Source organism: Pelophylax lessonae (genome assembly GCF_965119305.1).
Source record: "Pelophylax lessonae genome assembly, chromosome: 2".
In the NCBI taxonomy this organism is placed as follows: Eukaryota; Metazoa; Chordata; class Amphibia; order Anura; family Ranidae; genus Pelophylax; species Pelophylax lessonae.
Window position 1 is genome coordinate 14,461,848 of NC_138769.1, and position 15,142 is coordinate 14,476,989.

The 15,142-nt window shown below is 56.8% G+C and overlaps 1 protein-coding gene across 1 annotated transcript in view; it reads left to right on the top strand.

Moving 5' to 3' along the window:
- The first annotated feature begins 2,545 nt into the window (after positions 1-2,545).
- Positions 2,546-15,142, top strand: part of CFAP91 (cilia and flagella associated protein 91) — a 67,719-nt gene continuing 55,122 nt past the window's right edge. Inside the window, exons 1-2 of the mRNA XM_082246968.1 lie at positions 2,546-2,742; positions 10,567-10,643. Coding sequence (XP_082103094.1) covers positions 2,580-2,742; positions 10,567-10,643 — 240 coding nt within the window. The 5' untranslated portion in view covers positions 2,546-2,579. The remainder of the gene's footprint in view (positions 2,743-10,566; positions 10,644-15,142) is intronic.

The window sequence follows — 15,142 nt, forward strand, 5'->3', positions numbered from 1 at the left end:
GGTATGAAGTAGGTCTATGGATTGGCCCCTATGGGCAGGCTGGGTGTATGAAGTCGGTCTATGGATCGGCCCCTATGGGCAGGCTGGGTGTATGAAGTGGGTCTATGGATCGGCCCCTATGGGCAGGCTGGGTGTATGAAGTGGGTCTATGGATCGGCCTCTATGGGCGGGCTGGGTGTATGAAGTGGGTCTATGGATCGGCCCCTATGGGCGGGCTGTGTGTATGAAGTCGGTCTATGGATCGGCCCCTATGGGCAGGCTGGGTGTATGAAGTGGGTCTATGGATCGGCCCCTATGGGCAGGCTGGGGGTATGAAGTCGGTCTATGGATCGGCCCCTATGGGCAGGCTGGGGGTATGAAGTCGGTCTATGGATCGGCCCCTATGGGCAGGCTGGGTGTATGAAGTGGGTCTATGGATCGGCCCCTATGGGCAGGCTGGGTGTATGAAGTGGGTCTATGGATCGGCCCCTATGGACAGGCTGGGGGTATGAAGTCGGTCTATGGATCGGCCCCTATGGGCAGGCTGTGTGTATGAAGTCGGTCTATGGATCGGCCCCTATGGGCAGGCTGGGTGTATGAAGTCGGTCTATGGATCGGCCCCTATGGGCAGGCTGGGGGTATGAAGTCGGTCTATGGATCGGCCCCTATGGACAGGCTGGGTGTATGAAGTCGGTCTATGGATCGGCCCCTATGGGCAGGCTGGGTGTATGAAGTCGGTCTATGGATCAGCCCCTATGGGCAGGCTGGGTGTATGAAGTCGGTCTATGGATCGGCCCCTATGGGCAGGCTGGGGGTATGAAGTCAGTCTATGGATCGGCCCCTATGGGCAGGCTGGGGGTATGAAGTGGGTCTATGGATCGGCCCCTATGGACAGGCTGGGGGTATGAAGTCGGTCTATGGATCGGCCCCTATGGGCAGGCTGGGGGTATGAAGTCAGTCTATGGATCGGCCCCTATGGGCAGGCTGGGTGTATGAAGTGGGTCTATGGATCGGCCCCTATGGACAGGCTGGGGGTATGAAGTCGGTCTATGGATCGGCCCCTATGGGCAGGCTGTGTGTATGAAGTCGGTCTATGGATCGGCCCCTATGGGCAGGCTGGGTGTATGAAGTCGGTCTATGGATCGGCCCCTATGGGCAGGCTGGGGGTATGAAGTCGGTCTATGGATCGGCCCCTATGGGCAGGCTGGGTGTATGAAGTCAGTCTATGGATCGGCCCCTATGGGCAGGCTGGGGGTATGAAGTCTGTCTATGGATCGGCCCCTATGGGCAGGCTGGGGGTATGAAGTCTGTCTATGGATCGGCCCCTATGGGCAGGCTGGGTGTATGAAGTCGGTCTATGGATCGGCCCCTATGGACAGGCTAGTTATATGAAGTCGGTCTATGGATCGGCCCCTATGGGCAGGCTGGGTGTATGAAGTCGGTCTATGGATCGGCCCCTATGGGCAGGCTGGGGGTATGAAGTCAGTCTATGGATCGGCCCCTATGGACAGGCTGGGTGTATGAAGTCGGTCTATGGATCGGCCCCTATGGGCAGGCTGGGGGTATGAAGTCAGTCTATGGATCGGCCCCTATGGGCAGGCTGGGGGTATGAAGTGGGTCTATGGATCGGCCCCTATGGACAGGCTGGGGGTATGAAGTCGGTCTATGGATCGGCCCCTATGGGCAGGCTGGGGGTATGAAGTCAGTCTATGGATCGGCCCCTATGGGCAGGCTGGGTGTATGAAGTGGGTCTATGGATCGGCCCCTATGGACAGGCTGGGGGTATGAAGTCGGTCTATGGATCGGCCCCTATGGGCAGGCTGTGTGTATGAAGTCGGTCTATGGATCGGCCCCTATGGGCAGGCTGGGTGTATGAAGTCGGTCTATGGATCGGCCCCTATGGGCAGGCTGGGGGTATGAAGTCGGTCTATGGATCGGCCCCTATGGGCAGGCTGGGTGTATGAAGTCAGTCTATGGATCGGCCCCTATGGGCAGGCTGGGGGTATGAAGTCTGTCTATGGATCGGCCCCTATGGGCAGGCTGGGGGTATGAAGTCTGTCTATGGATCGGCCCCTATGGGCAGGCTGGGTGTATGAAGTCGGTCTATGGATCGGCCCCTATGGGCAGGCTGGGGGTATGAAGTCAGTCTATGGATCGGCCCCTATGGACAGGCTGGTTGTATGAAGTGGGTCTATTGATCGGCCCCTATGGGCAGGCTGGGGGTATGGAGTCGGTCTATGGATCGGCCATAGAATTAGATCCACTTTATACAGTATATGACCTAGTCAGAGACCACACTTGGGTGGAGCGTGCAAAGTGAGGGGTCCAAAAATGATAAAGGTGACACCAGAACAGGAAGTGAGGTGAAATCTTCCAGTGGGGACACAACTTTGTATGGATCTCCTATCACCTCCTGCTGTGTCTCCAGAACAGGAAGGGAAAGGAAATGAGCAGAGGGGACACATTACAGATCCTATTGTGAATATGGAGCTTCCCCCCTCCATAGTGACAAGGGTGTCGGTGTTCTACTCATTTACTCGCCCAGGCCACACAGGATGTCGGGAGATGTAGTCTGCTCTCCGCTCCGCCCCCGCAGTCACATGACTCGGTCTCCCTGGGAACCAGCGGCTGCGGCGGCCCGTCTCCATGGTGACGCTGTGCGGAGAGATCCACGGAGGAACATGAGCCGAACCCTGACTACCCAGACCCGGCCGGGCCCCGGGGGAACCTACCGAGCCAACCGGACCTATGACTTCCTCTACGGTACCGGGACACCGAACCCCAATATGACTCCTCCTAACACCTCATCTATACCTGAACCCCCCCCCTCCTATACCTGGGACCAGCACTGCCCCCTCCCCCCCCCATACCTGAGACCACCACTGACCCCCCCCTCCCCCCATACCTGAGACCACCACTGCCCCCTCCCCCCCCCATACCTGAGACCACCACTGACCCCCCCCCCTCCCCCCATACCTGAGACCACCACTGCCCCCTCCCCCCATACCTGAGACCACCACTGACCTCCCCTCCCCCCATACCTGAGACCACCACTGACCCCCCCCTCCCCCCATACCTGAGACCACCACTGCCCCCTCCCCCCCCCCATACCTGAGACCACCACTGACCCCCCCCCCCTCCCCCCATACCTGAGACCACCACTGACCTCCCCTCCCCCCATACCTGAGACCACCACTGACCCCCCCTCCCCCCATACCTGGGACCACCACTGACCCCCCCCCCTCTCCCCCCCATACCTGAGACCACCACTGACCCCCCCCCCCCCCCATACCTGAGACCACCACTGACCCCCCCCTCCCCCCATACCTGAGACCACCACTGACCCCCCCTCCCCCCATACCTGGGACCACCACTGACCCCCCCCTCTCCCCCCCATACCTGAGACCACCACTGACCCCCCCCCCCCCATACCTGAGACCACCACTGACCCCCCCTCCCCCCATACCTGGGACCACCACTGACCCCCCCCTCTCCCCCCCATACCTGAGACCACCACTGACCCCCCCCCCATACCTGAGACCACCACTGACCCCCCCCTCCCCCCATACCTGAGACCACCACTGACCCCCCCCTCTCCCCCCCATACCTGAGACCACCACTGACCCCCCCCCCCCATACCTGAGACCACCACTGACCCCCCCTCCCCCCATACCTGAGACCACCACTGACCCCCCCCCTCTCCCCCCCATACCTGAGACCACCACTGCCCCCCCCCCCATACCTGAGACCACCACTGACCCCCCCCCTCTCCCCCCCCATACCTGAGACCACCACTGACCCCCCCCCCCCCATACCTGAGACCACCACTGACCCCCCCCTCCCCCCATACCTGGGACCACCACTGGTCTGACCCCCCCTCCCCCCATACCTGGGTCCAGCACTGACCCCTCCCCCCTTCCCTTCCCCCATACCTGGGTCCACCACTGACCCCTCCCCCCTCCCCCCATACTTGGGTCCAGCACTGACCCCCCTTCCCTCCCCCCATACCTAGGTCCACCACTGACCCCTCCCCCCTTCCCTCCCCCCATACCTAGGTCCAGCACTGACCCCTCCCCCCTCCCCTCCCCTCATACCTAGGTCCAGCACTGACCCCCCCTTCCCTCCCCCCATACCTGAGTCCACCACTGACCCCCCCCCCTTCCCTCCCTATACCTGGGTCCACCACTGACCCCCCCCTTCCCTCCCCTCCCCTCCCCCCATACCTAGGTCCAGTCCAGCACTGACCCCCCCTTCCCTCCCCCCATACCTGGGTCCAGCACTGACCCCTCCCCCCTCCCCTCCCCCCATACCTGAGTCCACCACTGACCCCCCCCTTCCCTCCCCCCATACCTGAGTCCACCACTGACCCCCCCCCCCCTTCCCTCCCTATACCTGGGTCCACCACTGACCCCCCCCCTTCCCTCCCCTCCCCTCCCCCCATACCTAGGTCCAGTCCAGCACTGACCCCCCCTTCCCTCCCCCCATACCTGGGTCCAGCACTGACCCCTCCCCCCCCCATACCTGAGACCACCACTGACCCCCCCCCCCCTCCCCCCATACCTGAGACCACCACTGACCTCCCCTCCCCCCATACCTGAGACCACCACTGACCCCCCCCTCCCCCCATACCTGAGACCACCACTGCCCCCTCCCCCCCCCATACCTGAGACCACCACTGACCCCCCCCCCTCCCCCCATACCTGAGACCACCACTGACCTCCCCTCCCCCCATACCTGAGACCACCACTGACCCCCCCCTCCCCCCATACCTGAGACCATCACTGACCCCCCCTCCCCCCATACCTGGGACCACCACTGACCCCCCCCTCTCCCCCCCATACCTGAGACCACCACTGACCACCCCCCCCCCCCCATACCTGAGACCACCACTGACCCCCCCCTCCCCCCATACCTGAGACCACCACTGACCCCCCCTCCCCCCATACCTGGGACCACCACTGACCCCCCCCTCTCCCCCCCATACCTGAGACCACCACTGACCCCCCCCCCCCATACCTGAGACCACCACTGACCCCCCCTCCCCCCATACCTGGGACCACCACTGACCCCCCCCTCTCCCCCCCATACCTGAGACCACCACTGACCCCCCCTCCCCCCATACCTGGGACCACCACTGACCCCCCCTCCCCCCATACCTGGGACCACCACTGACCCCCCCCTCTCCCCCCCATACCTGAGACCACCACTGACCCCCCCCCCATACCTGAGACCACCACTGACCCCCCCCTCCCCCCATACCTGAGACCACCACTGACCCCCCCCTCTCCCCCCCATACCTGAGACCACCACTGACCCCCCCCCCCATACCTGAGACCACCACTGACCCCCCCTCCCCCCATACCTGAGACCACCACTGACCCCCCCCCTCTCCCCCCCATACCTGAGACCACCACTGCCCCCCCCCCCATACCTGAGACCACCACTGACCCCCCCCCTCTCCCCCCCCATACCTGAGACCACCACTGACCCCCCCCCCCCATACCTGAGACCACCACTGACCCCCCCCCTCCCCCCATACCTGGGACCACCACTGGTCTGACCCCCCCTCCCCCCATACCTGGGTCCAGCACTGACCCCTCCCCCCTTCCCTTCCCCCATACCTGGGTCCACCACTGACCCCTCCCCCCTCCCCCCATACTTGGGTCCAGCACTGACCCCCCTTCCCTCCCCCCATACCTAGGTCCACCACTGACCCCTCCCCCCTTCCCTCCCCCCATACCTAGGTCCAGCACTGACCCCTCCCCCCTCCCCTCCCCTCATACCTAGGTCCAGCACTGACCCCCCCTTCCCTCCCCCCATACCTGAGTCCACCACTGACCCCCCCCCCCTTCCCTCCCTATACCTGGGTCCACCACTGACCCCCCCCTTCCCTCCCCTCCCCTCCCCCCATACCTAGGTCCAGTCCAGCACTGACCCCCCCTTCCCTCCCCCCATACCTGGGTCCAGCACTGACCCCTCCCCCCTCCCCTCCCCCCATACCTGAGTCCACCACTGACCCCCCCCTTCCCTCCCCCCATACCTGAGTCCACCACTGACCCCCCCCCCCCCTTCCCTCCCTATACCTGGGTCCACCACTGACCCCCCCCCCTTCCCTCCCCTCCCCTCCCCCCATACCTAGGTCCAGTCCAGCACTGACCCCCCCTTCCCTCCCCCCATACCTGGGTCCAGCACTGACCCCTCCCCCCTCCCCTCCCCCCATACCTGAGTCCACCACTGACCCCCCCCTTCCCTCCCCCCATACCTGGGTCCACCACTGACCCCCCCCCCCTTCCCTCCCCCCATACCTGGGACCAGCACTGGCCTAACCCCCCCTATATCTGACTCCCCCTCCCCTTCCCGTACCTGGGACCACCACTGGCCTTACCCCCCTCCCCCCTATAACTGACCCTCCTCCCCCATACCTGGGACCACCACTGGCCTGACGCCCCCCCTTCTCCCTATATCTGACCCTACCCCCCCTCATACCTGGGACCACCACTGGCCTGACCCCCCTCCCCCTATATTTGACCCCCCCTAATACCTGGGACCACCACTGTCCTAACCCCCCCCCCATACCTGGGAACATCACCGGCCTGACCCCCCCCCCCCCCCTCATATCTGACCCTTCCCCCTATTTCTGATCCTCAGTGACCTTACTCTGTACCTGGAGACCCATAGCCTGGGTACACCACTGGCCTGACCCCCCCCCCCCCATATCTGACCCTCAATGCCCTTACTCTGTACCTGGAGACCCCCACCAATCTGACCCCCCCTTCAATACCTCATCTCCAGTTTATCTGATGACCTCCACCAACCTGACCCTTACCAATCTGACCTTCAATTTATCTGATGACCCCCCAACTACCATCAACCTGAACCCAACTTCTCTCCCTGCCATTGTATTTGCTGATCCCTGGAATCTCCTCCTACACTTTGTGTGCTACATTGTTGTTTCAGTTTTCATACCGTATCCATCTAATGTGCCATGGTGGTCCCACCTTGTCCTCTTCTCCCCCCCCCCCCCCCATATTCCTCCTGATAAGAGGTGAAGGGGTCCCTGGTAACTAATGGTATAAAGTTACCATAGGGGGAAGGAATGGGTTCACCTGGCTGCCCTTCCCTGAGACTTCCTTCCCTACATAGTAAATAATGAATCTGTGTGCCTGGGCTCTCCACTCCCACTGTGGTCATTATGGGGTCCCAACTCTTCATTTATTATATCATGGAGGATGCAGGAGAGGGTGGGAAAGAAAACCCAAACCTCAGAGAAGGGGAGACCAGCAGGTTACTGAGTCCATCAGACTCAGCACACCCCCTGAGCACTCCACTCCTTCTCACCCCCCCCCCCTTCCTGAGCTCTCCTCACACCCCCCCTTCCTGAGCTCTCCACTCCTCCTCACCCCCCCTTCCTGAGCTCTCCTCACCCCCCCCTTCCTGAGCTCTCCACTCCTCCTCACCCCCCCTTCCTGAGCTCTCCACTCCTCCTCACCCCCCCCCCCTTCCTGAGCTCTCCACTCCTCCTCACCCCCCCCCCTTCCTGAGCTCTCCACTCCTCCTCACTCCCCCCCCCTTCCTTAGCACTCCACTCCTCCTCACCCCCCTTCCTGAGCACTCCACTCCTCCTCACCCCCCCCTTCCTGAGCTCTCCTCACCCCCCCCCCTTCCTGAGCTCTCCTCTCCTCCTCACCCCCCTTCCTGAGCTCTCCACTCCTCCTCACCACCACCCCCTTCCTGAGCTCTCCACTCCTCACCCCCCCCTTCCTGAGCTCTCCACTCCTCCTCACCCCCCCCCCCTTCCTGAGCTCTCCACTCCTCCTCACCCCCCCCCCTTCCTGAGCTCTCCACTCCTCCTCACCCCCCCCCCTTCCTGAGCTCTCCTCCTCACCCCCCCCTCTTCCTGAGCTCTCCACTCCTCCTCACCCCCCCTTCCTGAGCTCTCCACTCCTCCTCACCCCCCCCCCCCTTCCTGAGCTCTCCACTCCTCCTCACCCCCCCCCTTCCTGAGCTCTCCACTCCTCCTCACTCCCCCCCCCCCCCTTCCTTAGCACTCCACTCCTCCTCACCCCCCTTCCTGAGCACTCCACTCCTCCTCACCCCCCCCTTCCTGAGCTCTCCTCACCCCCCCCCTTCCTGAGCTCTCCTCTCCTCCTCACCCCCCTTCCTGAGCTCTCCACTCCTCCTCACCACCACCCCCTTCCTGAGCTCTCCACTCCTCACCCCCCCCTTCCTGAGCTCTCCACTCCTCCTCACCCCCCCCCCTTCCTGAGCTCTCCACTCCTCCTCACCCCCCCCCCCCCTTCCTGAGCACTCCACTCCTCCTCACCCCCCCCCTTCCTGAGCTCTCCTCCCCTGCTTATCCCCCCCTTCCTGAGCTCTCCTCCCCTGCTTATCCCCACTCCAGCTGCCCTCACCTCTTCATCTCCCCATGTTCCCCAAATCCCGCCCATCCCCCAGGTTCCCCTTTCCTACTCATCCTCCAGACTCCTCTTCATTCCCTGGGCTCGCCTCTCATCCCCCAGGCTCCCCTCTCCTCCTTATACCCTGGGCTCCTTCATCTTTCCAGCCTTTCCTTCTCATACCCGAGGCTCCTATTTTCCTCAGCATTCCATGCTCTCCTCTCCTTTTCATACTTTCCTGGACTCTCCTCTCCTTCTCATTCCCCTGGGCTCCCCTTTTCCCCTCATCCTACCAGGCTCCCCTCTCCTCTCCTTCTCACCCCCCTGGGCTCCCCTCTCCTCTTCATTGTTTTCAGGCTCTGTTCTTCTCCTCCTATCCTGGGCTCTCCTTTTCATTGTGTTCAGGCTCTCTTCTCCTGATTTCCTGGGATCCCCTCTCCTCTTCGTTATCTTCAGGCTCTGTTCTCCTCCTCACCTTCTAGGCTCCCCTCTCTTCTTCATTGTCTCCAGGCTTTGTTCTGCTCCTATTCACCTGGGCTCCTCTCTCCTCTTCTCTGTCTTAAGGCTTTGTTCTCTCTCTCGTCACCTGGGCTCCCCTCTCCTCTTCATTGTCTTCAGGCTCTGTTCTCCTCCTCATCTTCTGGGCTCCCATCCCTTCTTCATGGTCTCCAGGCTTTGTTCTCATCCTCATCTTCTGGGTTCCCCTCTCTTCTTCATGGTCTTCAGGCTTTGTTCTCTTCCTCATCACCTGGGTGGGACTCTCCTCTTCACTGTCTTCAGGCTCTGTTCTCCTCTTTATCTTCTAGGCTCCCCTCTCCTCTTCATTGTCTTTAGGCTTTTTCTCTCCTCCTCACCTTCTAGGCCCCCCTCTCCTCTTCATTGTCTTCAGGCTCTGTTCTCTTAATCTTCTAGGCCCCCCTCTCCTCTTCATTGTCTTCAGGCTCTGTTCTCCTCCTCATCTTCTGGGCTCCCCTCTCTTCTTCATGGTCTCCAGGCTTTGTTCTCCTCCTATTCTCCTGGGCTCCCCTCTCCTCTTCATTGTCTTCAGGCTTTGTTCTTCTCTTTATCTTCTAGGCCCCCCTCTCCTCTTCATTGTCTTCAGGCTCTGTTCTCTTAATCTTCTAGGCCCCCCCTCTCCTCTTCATTGTCTTCAGGCTCTGTTCTCCTCCTCATCTTCTGGGCTCCCCTCTCTTCTTCATGGTCTCCAGGCTTTGTTCTCCTCCTATTCTCCTGGGCTCCCCTCTCCTCTTTATTGTCTTTGGGCTCTGTTCTCCGCCTATTCTCCTAGGCTCCCCTCTCCTCTTTATCCCCCCTATTCTCCCTTTTCCTTCTCATCACCCAGACTTCCCTTTCCTTCTCATCCACTCTGCTCTCCTCTTCTTCCAGACTTCCCTCTCCTCCTCCTCTCCTTGCTGCACTCTTCTCTTCATCCCCTGGGCTCCCCTCCAGGCTCCCCTTCTCATCCTCCAGGCTACTCTCCTCTCTAGGCTCACAGACTCTTCTGCTCTCTTGGCTCTTTCCCATCCCCACAGACTCCTCTCCTCTCCAGGCTTCTTACCCCCCAGAGTCCTCTCCTATCCAGGCTTCTTACCTCCCAGAGTCCTCTCCTCTCCAGGCTTCTTACCCCCCAGAGTCCTCTCCTCTCCAGGCTTCTTACCCCCCAGAGTCCTCTCCTATCCAGGCTTCTTACCCCCCAGAGTCCTCTCCTATCCAGGCTTCTTACCTCCCAGAGTCCTCTCCTCTCCAGGCTTCTTACCCCCCAGAGTCCTCTCCTCTCCAGGCTTCTTACCCCCCAGAGTCCTCTCCTATCCAGGCTTCTTACCTCCCAGAGTCCTCTCCTCTCCAGGCTTCTTACCCCCCCAGAGTCCTCTTCTGTCCAGGCTGTCCCACTCAGAATCCAGCAGGAAGAATATATGGGAGGGAGGGAGCATCACACTCCACTTACAAGGAAAACCTCACTTTTTAGTGGACCGGCCTTTTGTCTATTTTCTGTACACGCTCATTTCTGCATTCCACATACATAGGAAACCCTCCGAACCTTCCCATTCAGAGGCTCAGTGGGCTGTAGGGTAGCAGTTGTCATCTACATGACATAAATGTCATACTGAACCGTCTCCATGGCGTGGTTATGGTTTGGTTGGATTTTATTTCACTTGTATTGATTCTTGATTTTCTCGACGTTCTTTTGTAGATCCGGTGTACACGTTATCCAGTGAGAAGGACCATGTACAGACCACATACAGGGCACACATGTCCTATGACAGAGTGGTGAGTAATCCTTGAATCTCCATCAACCTTGGGTGCCCATCTGCTGAGGGCACCACTTTGCCTAATCCAGATGTCATGATATGGAAAAATATTGTCTACATGTGTCACCTATTCAATGATAATTTCCAGGACACTGTCAACCCCTCCCACTGCCTGCATTTTATCTGCTCACTTTCTGGGTGGCGTGACAACGCTATGCCCACTTTATAGGTTGGCTCCACCCAGATCCCACCTCTAAATATGAGGGGACCACCCATCACACCCATTTTAGGGGTTGCCCTGCCCTAACCCTACCTCTAAATATGTTGGGACCACCCATCGCTCCCACTTTAGGTATTGCCCTGCCTAAACCCCACCTCTAAATATGTCGGGACCATCCATTACGCCTGTTTTAGGGGTTGTCTTGCCCAGATTCCACCTGTAAATATGTGGAGACCACCCATCATGCCTACTTCAGGGGTTGCCCTGCCCAGACCCCCACCTCTAAAATGTGGAGACTACCCATCACACCCACTTCAGGGGTTACCCCACCCCTAATCAGGGAAGCCATCAGAAATTTTGGGGCCCCTTACACAGCTTTAGGCTTGGGCCCCCCTGGGCCTGACCATTCTCCTGGGCTCCCCTCTTCTCTTCATGATCTTCAGGCTTTGTTCTCTTCCTCATCTCCTGGGCTCCCCTCTCCTCTCCTCTTCATTATCTTCAGGCTCTGTTCTCCTCCTCATCTTCTGGGCTCCCCTCTTCTCTTCCCTATCTTCAGGCTCTGTTCTCCCCCTCATCTTCTGGGCTCCCCTCTCTTCTTCATGGTCTCCAGGCTTTGTTCTGCTCCTATTCTCCTGGGCTCCCCTCTCCTCCTCATTGTCTTTAGGCTTTGTTCTCCTCCTCATCTCCTGGGCTCCCCTCTCCTCTTCATTGTCTTCAGGCTTTGCTTGCCTCCTCATCTTCTGGGGCTCTCCTCACCTCTTTATTGTCTTTGGCTCTGTTCTCCACCTCATCTCCTAGGCTCCCCTCTCCTCTTCATTGTCTTTAGGCTTTGTTCACCTTCTCATCTCCTGAGCTCCCCTCTCCTCTTCATTGTCTTCAGGCTCTGTTCTCTGCCTCATCTCCTACTCTCCCCTCTCCTCTTTATCCCCCCTATTCTCCCTTTTCCTTCTCATCACCGAGACTTCCCTCTCCTTCATCCACTCTACCCCACCCCTAATCATGGAAGCCATCAGAAATTTTGGGGCCCCTTACACAGCTTTAGGCCTGGGCCCCCCTGGACCTGACCATCAACATTCCCCCAGGGCCCCCCACTGGCTGTCCCAACAAGTCCCATCCCATGTCCTCCTCCATCCCATGCCCTCTTCCATCTCATGCCTTCCTCCTTCTCCATCCCATCTCCCCAATCCCATGTCCTCCTCCGGCAGTCTCATCTTCTCCATCCCATGTCCTCCTCCTCCAATCCTATCTCTTCCATCCCATTTCCTCTCTCTTGCACTGTGCACACTTCCTGGTTGCTGGGGTTTGGGCCCCTCCTGATGCTCAGGCCCCATACAGGTGTATCACCTGTACCTCCCCGATGGCGGCGCTGCCCCTAATATGTGGGGACCACCCATCACACCCATTTTGCTGGTTGTCCTGCCGAGACCCTAACTCTGTAAAGACCACTCAACATTCCCAATTTGGGTATTGTCCCGTGCAGACCCCACCTTAAAAAATATGGGGATCACCCATCACGCCCAATTTAAGGATTGTCCCTCCCAGACCCCTCTTCTAAATATGTGGGAACTATCCATCACTCCTACTTTAGGGGTTGTCCCGCCCAGACCCTACCTCTAAACATAAATGTGTGCACCCCAAAACTCAAACACACATGCCTTTCTCTGCAGCCTCAGCTGCACTGGATAATGGATGAATGGGAAGTGCTCTGTGCTGAGCGGCTTCCTGGTCATTCACAAACTAAAGCATAGTAAACACAGTTTACTATGCTTCAGTTATGAATGAACACAGTGAGTGAGTGAGTGAGTGTGTTCACTGTGTTCATTTAGAAAAGGAAGGGGCCAGCAAATTAAATATTTTTACAACTCCTTCCCCCACTCTCCATCCTGAAACATCCCCCGCTGCTGGGGGAAGAGGAGGAAAGCCAGCAGCACTGGAGGGCACAGGGGGGCCATCGCGGGGGGGGGGGGAATCTTAGGCAGGGGGGTGGGGAATCGGCACTGCATGTAGTGATTAGGGTGTGGGTATACCCCCTGCGCACGTCTATGCCTCTAAATATGTTGGGACCACCCATCACACCCACGTTAGAGGTTGTCCTGCCAAGACCCCACCTCTAAATGAGCAGAAACCACTCCCTTGGAGACCCAGTCCCTCCAATTAATGCCTCAATGTGCAGTAACTTTAAAAAAATTGATCCGTAATCCCAGGACATAGCCCAGGACACAGCATCAGCAGGACAGAGAGCCAGGGGGTGGGACTATCCAAGAAAATCCGGGACAATTGGCATGTATGCGGTTTCCATTACATGTTAAGTTACATTTTAAGCATACATACCGCTAACCATGAACTGAACAATGAATGTTTCGCTATATCTGTTTAATAATTGCAAGAAACAAATTATATAAAAAAAAAAAATAAATGCATATTTTATATAGAATATTTGCTTAGAATAAAGATCACAATTCTCGGCGAAACATCATCTTTCAGATTATACAAAAAAATTGGACTAACTTTACTGTTTATTTATTTTTTTAATTAATTGAAGTGTATTCTTTCCCCCAAAAAAATGCTTTTGAAAGGCCGCTGTGCAAATATGGTGTGACATAAAATATTGCAATGACGGCCATTTTATTCTCTAGGGTCTCTGCTTAATACATACAGGTCCTTCTCAAAAAATTAGCATATTGTGATCAAGTTCATTATTTTCTGTAATGTACTGATAAACATTAGACTTTCATATATTTTAGATTCATTACACACAACTGAAGTAGTGCAAGCCTTTTATTGTTTTAATATTGATGATTTTGGCATACAGCTCATGAAAAACCAAAATTCCTATCTCAAAAAATTTGAATATTTCATCCGACCAATAAAAGAAAAGTGTTTTTAATACAAAAAAAGTCAACCTTCAAATAACTCAATACTTGGTCGGGAATCCTTTTGCAGAAATGACTGCTTCAATGCGGCGTGGCATGGAGGCGATCAGCCTGTGGCACTGCTGAGGTGTTATGGAGGCCCAGGATGCTTCGATAGCGGCCTTGAGCTCATCCAGAGTGTTGGGTCTTGCGTCTCTCAACTTTCTCTTCACAACATCCCACAGATTCTCTATGGGGTTCAGGTCAGGAGAGTTGGCAGGCCAATTAAGCACAGTAATACCATGGTCAGTAAATCATTTACCAGTGGTTTTGGCACTGTGAGCAGGTGCCAGGTCGTGCTGAAAAATGAAATATTCATCTCCATAAAGCTTTTCAGCAGATGGAAGCATGAAGTGCTCCAAAATCTCCTGATAGCTAGCTGCATTGACCCTGCCCTTGATAAAACACAGTGGACCAACACCAGCAGCTGACATGGCACCCCAGACCATCACTGACTGTGGGTACTTGACACTGGACTTCAGGCATTTTGGCATTTCCCTCTCCCCAGTCTTCCTCCAGACTCTGGCACCTTGATTTCCGAATGACATGCAAAATTTGCTTTCATCCGAAAAAAGTACTTTGGACCACTGAGCAACAGTCCAGTGCTGCTTCTCTGTAGCCCAGGTCAGGCGCTTCTGCCGCTGTTTCTGGTTCAAAAGTGGCTTGACCTGGGGAATGCGGCACCTGTAGCCCATTTTCTGCACACGCCTGTACACGGTGGCTCTAGATGTTTCTACTCCAGACTCAGTCCACTGCTTCCGCAGGTCCCCCAAGGTCTGGAATCGGTCCTTCTCCACAGTCTTCCTCAGGGTCCGGTCACCTCTTCTCGTCGTGCAGCGTTTTCTGCCACACTTTTTCCTTCCCACAGACTTCCTACTGAGGTGCCTTGATACAGCACTCTGGGAACAGCCTATTCCTTCAGAAATTTCTTTCTGTGTCTTACCCTCTTGCTTGAGGGTGTCAATGATGGCCTTCTGGACAGCAGTCAGGTCGGCAGTCTTACCCATGATTGCGGTTTTGAGTAATGAACCAGGCTGGGAGTTTTTAAAAGCCTCAGGAATCTTTTGCAGGTGTTTGGAGTTAATTAGTTGATTCAGATGATTAGGTTAATAGCTCGTTTAGAGAACCTTTTCATGATATGCTAATTTTTTGAGATAGGAATTTTGGGTTTTCATGAGCTGTATGCCAAAATCATCAATATTAAAACAATAAAAGGCTTGCACTACTTCAGTTGTGTGTAATGAATCTAAAATATATGAAAGTCTAATGTTTATCAGTACAGAAAATAATGAACTTTATCACAATATGATAATTTTTTGAGAAGGACCTGTATATATAGATATATATGTGTGTATGTGTGTGTGTGTGTGTGTGTATATATATATA